The sequence below is a fragment of the Indicator indicator genome, chromosome 2, assembly GCF_027791375.1.
Source record: "Indicator indicator isolate 239-I01 chromosome 2, UM_Iind_1.1, whole genome shotgun sequence".
NCBI classification, from domain to species: domain Eukaryota; kingdom Metazoa; phylum Chordata; class Aves; order Piciformes; family Indicatoridae; genus Indicator; species Indicator indicator.
In genome coordinates, this window is record NC_072011.1 from 29,979,394 (window position 1) to 29,991,151 (window position 11,758).

At 43.2% G+C, this 11,758-nt stretch overlaps 1 protein-coding gene across 1 annotated transcript in view; it reads left to right on the forward strand.

The window, feature by feature from the left end:
- Nucleotides 1-11,540, forward strand: part of PGBD5 (piggyBac transposable element derived 5) — a 70,124-nt gene extending 58,584 nt beyond the window's left edge. Inside the window, exons 6-8 of the mRNA XM_054399206.1 lie at nucleotides 2,929-3,124; nucleotides 10,319-10,424; nucleotides 11,345-11,540. Of these exons, the coding sequence (XP_054255181.1) occupies nucleotides 2,929-3,124; nucleotides 10,319-10,424; nucleotides 11,345-11,540 (498 nt within the window). The remainder of the gene's footprint in view (nucleotides 1-2,928; nucleotides 3,125-10,318; nucleotides 10,425-11,344) is intronic.
- The last annotated feature ends 218 nt before the right edge of the window (nucleotides 11,541-11,758 follow it).

The window sequence follows — 11,758 nt, forward strand, 5'->3', positions numbered from 1 at the left end:
ACTTCTTTACATTGAATGCTGGAACAGGCTGACCACAGAGGTGGTAGAGTCTCTGTCTCTGGACTCATTGAAAGACTGCCTGGATGCTGTCCTGTGCACCTTGCTGTAGATGAACCTACTCCGGCAAGAGGGTGTTGCTAGATGATCTCCATAGGTCTCTTCCAAGCAGAAGAACTATGAGATTCTAGGAGAGGTGAGATGCTGGAGATATGTCAAGCAGTGGTGAAGTTAGTAAGAGCCTTGGAGGAGATGATGTTTACTAACTCTGCCGCAAAGCAGATAAGGTTTTGCCAGCACCAGCTGGGAACCTACTGCATTGGCAGTACATCTGAGGAGAGGCAGGCAGAGAAGCCTGCACTCAGCAGGGAGATCTCTCTTAATGTCACCCTTAGCAATGACCTTAATGTTTTGGGGTTTTTATCAATATGACCACAAAATGTCATGAGATCCTATTGAAAAATGTGTCTTGGGTGTCTATGCCACATTTCCTCAACCTTGCTAAGATAGCTTAGGTGTATGCATTTATACTGCAGTTACAGTTTAAGAAGACCAGAGGAAGACAGCTTGCTTCTGCTGTTTCCTGCTATTGACATGGCAAATACCTGTTGTGATTCTGATTTAACTGCATACAAAAACTTGATTGATCCAGATGGGCATAATTTTTATTGCTTTTATCTGTGTGTCTTTAAGAAACTCTACAGATTAAGGGTGTCATCCATGATGAGAGACACTAGTAAATCTGCAGAAGTGCTGTGCTTTTCTAGGCTATGTAGCAGGAAGGTTGCAGAGTGTGTTCCTAAGAGAGGAAATCAGTCCTATTATTCTGTAAGAGGAGTGAAACATCTGCTGGAAGCTTTCCGCAGTCTTATTGCCTGAGCTAAAGGAAAGGCCACAATTAATTATTATGGGATCTGAGAGATGGCTGTTGCTATTTTGGATGCTCTAGCACAATAATGTAGTTATTAGCTTGGTTTTATACTGTTGCAGTCCCCTGGAGAGAGTGTCATCCTTCAGTGCCTCATAAACTTTAGGAAGCTAAAGAAATTCTTCTCGGGCTTGGTTGTTATCAGAGCAGGAGGGTCTTAGTATTGACTAGGAGAAAGCTTTCTTAGAGCTTGCTATGTTAATGCTGAAGTTTACAGGTACGTGGCCTACACTGTGTATGCCCAGCAAGACAGGAACATTTGGGTGTTTTAAATCCTTCCACTGGAGGTGTAGTCCCTCCTATGTTGATTGTAAGCCTGTTGACATCAGGCTTTTCTCATTGTCTTTTGTGGAAGGAGTGTATGGATATCCAGGGATTGATTATTAGTTAGAAATAACTGATGGTATGCAGATTTCCTCCTTCAGAGTGAGGGTACCCCATTGCTGTGTTGGTTGACTTGCTTCTAACATGAGTGTCTTCAATTTTTCATGGAAAAGAGCCTTGGTTCCTTGTAGACCTACCCCTAGCAGCTAGTATCAGCAATTATTACATTAGTATTCCTGTAGCATCTATTGGCTTTTGAGGGGATGCTTTGTGTGCCAGGCACACAAGAACCAAGAACAAAAGCTCCACCTGCACTCAAGACCTTAGGTCATTCCAAAAAGACAAAGGCAGAATAACCACATAAATGGAAATTGAAGAACAGAGGTACTATGCTCAGGGGAAGCCAGAAACTAAGTCTGACTTAGCATTTCCTTTGTAAGAATATCTGATTATCCCACATAGAAAATTCAGCATGATGAAAAACTTGATCAAGCCAACTTAGCTGACAGATGAGTTTTAAAATACCATAAGCCTCTGTTGCCTTATGAAGGATGTGCACAGGTGTCACCTATTTCCATGCTTATTTTTTTTTTCCCCTCTGACAATTTAGCACAAAACCTAGGGAGAATGAGGAAATTTCCATCCCAGCATTCCTTGATTTCATTTAACTTGATCAAGAAGACCGTATTCTCTTGGACTGACAGAAATAGGTCATTATTATTTCACAGCTTAATGACAAATTCAATTATTGTTGTTAATAATATTGTTTCCAGATCTTGGTTCTCCTCACCTGACTGCAACGAGACATGATTTGTGGGGTTAGATTTTATTCATTGCCTCTTTCACGTCTGGAAAGGTCGAGAAGCTGTGAGCAGCAGAATGTGTCATCTGTGGAGCTTCTGATATCTATGCAGGACAAGTTCAGTGCTCACTCAACTAGGGCACTGGTTTATCTCCTTTCCCTAAAAAAATGTTTGGATTGAACTTTTTTTTTCCCCATACTCTCCATGCTTCTGACACATGTATTCTTAAAATCAAACAGTGATTTCAGTAGCTCTTAAGCAGCAGTTCATTAACAAAGCAGGTATACAGGTGCAAAGAGCAGTGAGATGAAAAATCAAGAACTGGATAGCACAGTGAAACAATAGATCCAACCAGAGTTTTTCAGTTATTTATGTTGTGATTAAAAGCATGATGGGAGTGGTGGGTGAATTTATTTCAGTTAACATCCAAGATACTACAACTTTTCCTGCCTCCCTGCTCCCTCTGTAGTTTATTCTCTTGGTTAAATGTCAAAGACTTTCTTGGATCATAAATTCTGATTTGTTCCATAATGCACATCACTGTTGGGGTATTTCTCAGTCTAGTTTTAAACATGTTGTGAAGACTGTTACACAGATTATAGCCAGGAAGGCACCTTGAATTTATTTCATTTCATCATGACAGTACAGGAGGTGTCAAAACATTTCGTCAGAAGACAAGGCTTGTTGCACTTGTCTTAGTTTCCAGAGGCATTCAGGTAGGACAAAAATCTTTGGTATTACAGTTAGCTTTCTAGTCCAACAGATATGTTAGCAGTATCTTTCTCTAGTCAAGTCCTTCAGACTTGCTCCACTGCTCTTCTTTTCTGGATCCATGCAATGGCATGCCTTAGGAAATGTTTCTGTTCACATGCAGAGATTTACTGCTGTGGGTTGCTGAGCACCAGGAAGAGTGACTGCACAGGCCTACCTCCATCCATGCTGAACAACCCTGAAACTCCCCAGTCCAGAGGACAGTACAGAATAAGAATGAAAGGAAACATGTCCTTGATCTGCTGGTACAATAAAGGGCACTTCCGTTTTCTGACAAACGCCTATTCACCAGTTCAGCAAGGTAAGCAATATTCCTACTGCTCATCTCCAGAGTGCACATGCTTTATGTGACAAGGCAAAATGAGTCACTGAGTTGGGTAATAAGCTTGATCATAATATCCCAGATAAACAATGCAGCAGCAGTGATTACTTCCCTTTTGCGTCTTCCTACAGCTATTCTTTTTTCCCCTACAAAGGTTAAAGCCTACTGCTAATGCAGCCTCCTTAGCCTGTGCTGGTGGAGGCAGTATCCTTTTAGGTATAAAGATTGTATCTTTGCTGATGGTCAGAGAAGGGAAGATGGTTGTTATGTAACACTACATTAGCCCCATTTGCAAAGCATCTTGTAGAAAAAATAATAAACATTATGATCTACTTTGAGCAGATCTTACAATTAATTTATCCAGTAAAAACTTAGTCACAGGCAAATGTCTTTTTGCCAGAGTAAATATGATTAAGGCTTCCTGTTGTATGTTAAATTGATTTTTAGCAATTGATGAAAGGAAACCAAAACTGATAACTGGGATAGCTCAAATAATTCCAAAGAGCTTCTTGATGCTGAAATGTTTTCTTTTCAGAGGTATACAGATAGATTTAAGAAGGTTTGAAAACTTCTGTAGCATGCAATATGATTAGCTACTTTCTGAAATCCTCCTTTCAGTGAAAATATTGTTTCAGTTTCTTTTCATTTTTGTTATTCAAATTTATGTATAACAGCTTGAGACAAATAACTTAAAATTTTAAAGCCATCGATTCAAAGGCATTTTGTACACTCCTGTTTTGAATCCCAAGTGACTCTCATGTGTGTGCAGGCTATAGAGGCAAAGTTTTAAGGCCTTGAATTACTGCATGGTAACATGAGAAGTTGACTTGGCGTGTCGTTCACTGCGTTATCAGGATCATTACCTTAGCAAAGCAAGAATCAAGAATCAAGAAGGTTGGAAGAGACCTCAAGGATCATCGAGTCCAACCTGTCACCCTACACCTCATGCCTATCTAAACCATGGTACCAAGTGCCACGTCCAATCCCCTCTTGAACACCTCCAGGGATGGTGACTCCACCACCTCCCTGGGCAGCACATTCCAATGGCCAACCACTCTCTCTGTGAAGAACTTTCTCCTCACCTCCAGCCTAAACCTCCCCTGGCGCAGCTTGAGACAGCAGGGCTGATCTCGAGGAGTTCTGCTGGGTGAGTGAGGACTTGGTGACTTACATGAACTGTCTGAGCACAAATGCTGAAAATGTGTGAAGGAAATATGACACTTTGGGGTCCCTGCTGAAGCCAGTCCTTGAAGCAGTGTTGCTTCGCCATGAAGGACATTCACCGTCAGGATTTGTGCTGTTTACCTTGTGCAGTTTGCTGGATTTGGATTATTCAGCTGCACTAGCTGAGCAAGAGCTATCACTACACATCACCTTGTTTTCATAGGTTAGCATGGAATATTTGGTTGGCATTCATAAATATTGCTAGAAAAAGACTCTGTAAGCATCAGTATTAACTGCCCCATTCAAAGAGGGAGCAAAAGCAAACTTTGCACTGACAGCATCCTTTGCAAGCAGTGCACAGAGGTGTGTGCTGCTGTGCTTGTGCTTGACCTTGGCATAGATGGGATTGTAGGTGGGTGTGTAAGGTAGTTTAAGGTCTACTGATTAGGACCTTTGCATGTGATGGGCAAGACCTGCCCAACACATTGCTTACCAAATGCTGGCTGGACCACATGATATAGTTCCTGGTGAATCAGAGCAGAAAACAGGGTCTGGGTTTTTTTCAGAGTGATGCTGGGGGGAAGACTCTCTAGTGAGAGCTGGGAACAGATGGAGACTCGGTAGGAAGGCAGGAGACCAGACTGCCTGCCTTTATTTTGGCATCTCTCAAGTCAGTGCAGCAAAGATAGTTTAAACCAACCTGACCTGGACCACCAAAGTCTCCTCTAAGGCATGTAAATATAAAGGAGGAAGAGGACAAATCTATGCTCCTTGAGACATGCCTGTAGCATAGACCTGATGAGCAGGTAGGACAGAAAGAAAGGATGGAGGGACAAAGGGGAATAAAACCCACACAGGGGAATTGGACAGAGACTGGCACCAGCCTGGCAATGCATGGTTCATGTTTGCCTTTGGTTGAGCATAAATGTTGGTGGAGGCCATGAAGAGAAAACCTTAGAGAAAGAATGCAAGGGATGGTCAAAAAAAAAAAAAAAACCCTCAGGATGAGAAAAGAGGTGGATGTAGCTAGTAATGAGCTATTTATTGCAGTTTGAAAGTCAAGAAGGTAAAACTTGCCTTACCTGGAGTGCAAATCCCACCCAAGCCAGAGATACCAGGAGAGCATTGCACTTGTCAGAACTGATCTATGAATACTATTCTTAGGTGCAGCAGGCTATTTATTATGGATGCTTTGAATCAATGTGTCATAATACATCATCTCAGATGCTAAAGGATGAGTCTTATTCCTTTAGCCTTGCAAAGATGTCCTGCTTACTCTGCTACAAAGACACAATTTCTGCTTAGAGTAAAATCCAAGGGGGGTTTAAATTTTCCGTAAGCTTTAACCTGAGCTTATTTTTCACTTGTGCCTGTATTGCAGAAGAACTGAAAAGCCAAAAGAGGTTGGGATCCCCAGAGAGGAAAAAGTTATCCTTACTATAAAGCAGGTGTTGTGATGGCCCAAATCTCCCCATATGTGGGACAATGCTGCATTTTTGATTTTACACACTAGATCTGGTGCCCACTTTCCCAGCATCTCCATTACAATGTTCTAGAAATAACTTCAATCTTTTCTATTTTTCATATGAAGCAGGATGGAACAGGCAGCAACCTCACTTGCTACACAGCAGGAGGACTAGAGTGACATCTTAAAAAAAAAAAACCAAACAAACAAACTTGTTGAATCCAAGATCTTTTTAAGAAGTAGCTTTTTTCTGGGAAGAGTTTTCACAGCTGTTTTTCACCAATCAGCTCTATTTAAAAGCTAAATGGACAATAGGTAAGGATAAATAACAAATGTTGGGCCACATAGGCAAGAACTAAATAGCTTTGAATGGTGTGTTGTCATCTCACAAGTGACTTATGAGAAGATGGGAGATGTTGTGGAGACATCACTGTAGTATGAAGCAGTTGTATAAGCCCCTGCAAGATTTTTAGACCAGGAGGAGCTGGAGCGAGGAGCATCTGGTGACAATCTAGTTTCCTGAAAATAGCAGCTTGTGAGATTGGGCAAGAACTGGAGAGTCTAGGCAAAGAAGCTTAATGTTAAAAAGTGTTTCAGGGTGGGGAGGTTTAGGATTTTAACTTTAAATTTCCATGTGTCCTTTGTGAGACTAGATTCAGGGGGTTGTAAGGTCCGAGTATGGTGAGAACAAGTATGGGGCTGGAGGACTCTGATGGGAAGACCTTGAACATTAGACTTGTTCAGTGCTGACTCTCTGCAGTTCTGATAAAGGATTGTAACAAACCTAAATCCTGATAAAAAGCCACACAGCAGGTGGAACATGCAGTGGCCCTTCTGTTATATTTTGCAGTCTTAGAGTCTACCAAGGTGGAAGCCAGTGCTAGCTAGTATTACTGAGCTGCCATTTTGGAAAAACATAGTTCTAGCTCAGATCACAGAGGAAGCAAACATATGTACACCTTTGTCTTTCTGCTTTTTTCATTTAGGGTGGTATTTCTCAAGCTTTGCTTGATGAGCCACAGTTTAAAAGTGTCATGAAAAGAAGAACCCCAAAACAAAGCCCCCCCCACCGCCTCCTAAAACCCCCAAACAACCCACAACACAAAACAAAGCCAAAATAACCAACCAACACCCCCCCCAACCTAAACCAAAACTCCAACCAAACCAGAACCCCCACAAACCCAAAATCTGATGCCTGTCCACAGGAGCAGCAGGGAGGCCAGCAGCCAGCACCCTTTTAGCACACAGGCAAAGCAGGCTGCAGCTGCAGCACAGGCGGTGCGTTCCCTGGAGTGCTGCCAGGGATGGGAACAGGATGATGCTGGGGGAGGACCAAGAAGGGAAACCGCTCTGGCAGTTGTCTTTCCTGGAGACATGGTCTATGGCTCTGAAACAAGCCTAGGAAGGGCTATAAAAATAATGCACCTATAAAGCTATTTATATAATCAAACCAGAGAAATGTTGCATGGAATATAATACAAAATGAGAGGGAGTTTATGGTACCCACACAGGTGTGACAATGAAATGTGTTTTTTTAAAGACTGTGAATACAGAGCAAATTGCAAAGCAAACAGGTCCTCTAAAGGAAAGGAGGGGAAAGAAAGACAAAAGAGGAGAGCAAGAGAAGGAAGACAAGGATTTTTTTTAATTTTTTTTTTTTTTAAACACTTCTGTCAGGAGCATACTTACTGTTTCCTGACCTGCCCAGGTGGGAGGGCCAGTGATTTTGTAGCACTGATGCAGCAGGCTGGTTTTTTTATCAGCCCTTTTTACTTCATGCTGGCCAGATTTTTCCAAAACTCATTAGAAGGATCAAAAAAAGAACAGTAATAAGTATGTGAATGTAATTAAGGACTCATTTGACTGTTTGAGGGGTTTTTCCCCTCCTCTTGGGCTATATTTACACCCACCTTTGGGAGGCAGAGGTGAAAGGAGAATGTATTAAACAATTCAGAGTTGACACCAGTTTAGACTCTTGAAAAATCAGACTTTAAAGACCCCAAATAAATTGCTGCATGGCTCAGCTGAACATAATATTTAGTATGTGTCATAAGTCTTGTTTCAAAACAGAGCCTCAGCACAGGGGGCCTGACAGACATAATGGATGGAATGAGACTTCCAGCTGAAAGGATGCAATGGTGAAGTCTGCAATCAAAATGTGAGGAGCATTTTAGGGATGATTGTAAAAGAGTTGGCAGAAGGAAGGCAATGAGAGTTTGAAGGCTTGAGAAATCAGAAGTCCCCAAATTGTACCTGTACTAAAACTTTCTATGATAAAGTGACTATGGCAGTAGACAAGGGACAACCTACAGATGTGATCTCTCTGGACTTCTGCAAGGCCCTTGGCACAGTCCTCCACAGCATACTGCTTGCCAAATTGGAGGGATACAGATTTGATGGGTGGACTGTTCAGTGGATAAGGAATTGGCTGGATGGTCGCATCCAGAGTGTGGTGCTCAATGGCTTGAAGTCCAGATGGAGAGCAGTGACAAGTGGTGTCCCTCAGGGGTCCATAATGGGACCTGTGCTGTTTAATGTTTTTACCAATGATACAGACAGTGGGATTGAGTGCACCATCAGCAAGTTTGCAGATGGCACCAAGCTGAGTGGTGCTGTTGATACACCAGAGGGATGAGATGTCATCCAGGGGGACCTGGACAAGCTGGAGAGGTGGACCCAGGCGAACCTCATGAGGTTCAAGAAGGGCAAGTGCAGGGTTTTGCACCTGGACTGGAACAATCCTCACTATCAATACAGACTGGGGATGAGGTGATAGAAAGCAGCCCTGTGGAAAAGGACTTGGGGGTGCTGATGGACAAGAATCTGGACATGAGCAGGCAGTGTGTGCTTGCAGCCCAGAAGGCAAATCACATCCTGGGCTGCATCAAATGATGCATTGCCAGCAGATCCAGAGAGGTGATTCTGCCACTTTGCTCTGGTGAGACCTCACCTGGAGTACTGTGTCCAGATCGGAAGCCCTCAGTGAGGGAAGGATGTGGACCTGATGGAGCTGGTCCAGAGGAGGGCCATGAAAATGATCAGGGGATTGGAGCACCTCTGCTACAAGGCTGAGGAAGCTGGGGTTGTTCAGCCTGGAGAAGAGAAGGCTCTGGGAAGACCCAATAGTGATCTTCCAGTACCTGAAGGTACAAAAGGGTGAAGAGAGACTGTTTACAAAAGCCTGTGGTGATAGGATGAGGGGCAGTGGCTTCAAACTAGAGAAGAGTAGATTTAGGTTGGATGTTTGGAACAAGTTCTTCACTATGAGGGTAGTGGAACACTGGAACAGGTCGCCCAGGGAGGTGGTTGGGGCTCTGTCCTTGGAGATATTCAAAGTGAGGCTCAACAGGGCTCTGGGCAACCTGATCTAGTTGAGGATGCCCCTGCTGACCTTCAGAGGTCCCTTCCAACCCAGACCATTCTGTGATTCTATAAAACAATGCTGAGAAAGAATGCAACCAACCCTGCAAACCAAGTTCTTCTTTAGATCTGGAGGATAGTGTTTTGCCTAGGAGAGAGTAGATATCCTCACTAGACAGTGTGCCATAAGCATCGAGTAAGAGGTAGTCCATACCCTGGAGAGCTGGCCATCAAAGCCTGTGAGGGCATAAAGTCAGAATTTAGGGAGCAGATTCCTATACTGTAAGTTTGTTTTACTGATCCTTCCCTCCCACAAGGAGCTTCCCCTGCATAGCAAAACCACAGAGAACAGGAGCAATAAATTGGAGAAGAGCTAGGGGAATTTCTTGGGAGAGGATTGGAATCATTAATACTGCTGTAGTGTTGGAGAATGCCAGGTCAAAGATGTGTGAGGGGACAGGGCCTGTTCTTGGAGTAACCTGCTCTAGGCACCAAATCCTTGTCTATGCAGAGAGTGGTTGGTGGGTATCTGCAGGGAACTTGTTGACTTCCCACAGATTTCTCTGGCAATCAGGATAATCATCTTCCATGATGATCTGAATTATCGAAGCCCTCTGACAAGGCAGGGCAGGAAAACCTCATCTGCGGGCAAAGAGAGCTCCACTGAGCAACCCAAGCATATATCTGAGTTCTGGCTCCTCAAGTAACACCCAGTGAAGTGAAGATACTGTTGCTCTTGGCCCCCATGGGTGGAGATAAGCAAAAGATTTCATTTCAAAGAACTCATATGGGACCTTCAGAACTCAAAGCATAAAATACCAAGTCACAGCTCTAGAGGTGACCACAGCTTGTGAAGCAAGAGGAGAGACACTGTCTGTAGGGGTCTACTGTGGCACTATACCAACATGTGGTTTTTTTCTGAACATATGGTAAAAGTGTTTGCCTAACACCTTTTCATTTCCAGATGAAAAATCATCTCCTCTCTTCCCCTTCCACTCACTTAATTTAGTAGCAATGAAAAAGAAATAATCAAATTAGCATCTCTGTTACAGATAGCTTCCCAGATTTAGGGCAGAAACTTCTCAATAAGGTTTACTTTATAATAAATTGTATCTAGAAATTTATCTTCTAATTGCTAGACCTGTGATGTGGATTTAAAACTGTTATGTTTTTAATTGATGCAGGAGTCATAATTAAGAGAAAAAGTGGAGAAATCCCATGCCCACTGGCAGTTGAAGCCTTTGCTGCTCACCTTAGCTATATCTGCAAATATGACGACAAGTACAGCAAGTAAGAAAATGTCTCTCTTTGTGTGCATGCATGTGTGTATTTCTTTCACCCTTCTGTTGCTGCAGTGGTTGAGTTACCCATGATGAGCTGCAGCTGAGAGCCCAGTCCTGCTTTCACAGGCCACAGTTCAGGGCAAGGCAGCAAGAATTCAGTAAAAGAGATGAAGAGGAGATGGTGGTTGCTGGAGACCAATGTTAGGATCTGGTATGAGGAAATCAATATGATAGAGAGGTGAGGTAGTACATGTAAATGGTTACTAAAAATATATGGAAGTAGGAAAGTGGGAAAACTCATGACTGAAGAGCAACTGGCAGTCCTAGAATTAGTCAGAACCTAAATATAAGGATGTCAGTCCTTTCTAGTTCTGCCTCATAGAGAGGTACTCCAGCACTGCACACGTTTGCTCTTGCCCCCACATCCTCCCACTTACTGTTGACAGCAGCAGAAATCATTCTTTGCTCACAGGAGAGATAAACAAGAGGAGAAGCAAGCATCAGCAGTCTTCCCTAAACTGTAACACAATGTGCCTGAGGCTCTTTTTTTAGGTACAAATTGGAGAAATTCAGACCCACAGTTCCCATCATGTGGATGTTAGTCATGAGTAAGCTTGAAGAGCCTGTATCAGTACTCTTCCTTACATGGAGCAGTACAGAGAGCATTGCTGAGGTTTTGCTTCTGAGAGAAAGAAGTCTGTTCTTTTATATACTGCTACAGAAATATCCCAAATTGTGCAGCTTACCTGTCAATGACTGTCAAATACATTGTACACAGAGATGATACCTGCACTAGGTATTGAGTCCCAGGCCTGCTTCCTCTCTTTGACTGCAGAACCTTTGGGGTTATGCCTTGCATCCTAGCTGTGAGCATCGACTGAACAGTGCTTTTCCCTCCCCTTCTCTCTTGTGGTTTTTTTTTTTTAGGTATTTCATTTCTCACAAACCAAACAAGACCTGGCAGCAAGTATTCTGGTTTGCCATCAGCATTGCTATAAACAATGCCTACATCCTCTACAAAATGTCAGAGGCTTACCACGTGACGAGGTACAGCCGCGCACAGTTTGGTGAAAGACTCGTAAAGGAGCTTCTGGGCTTGGAGGACACCTCACCCTCCCATTGATGCATTGTTCTTGGTGGTTATAGGTAGGGGATGGAGGGTAAGCAGAAGAAGGCACCACACCTGAAACGGCAAAGCAAGGAACTTGTGATGCCACAGTGCTGTCCTTATCCAAAAATGCCAAGTGATGCCGCTAGAGAGGTCAAAACTTTGTTCCTAGAAGCAGCTGGATGTAAACACATCCTGCAGCGAGTGCCACTGGAAAAAGCTAACACAAAATT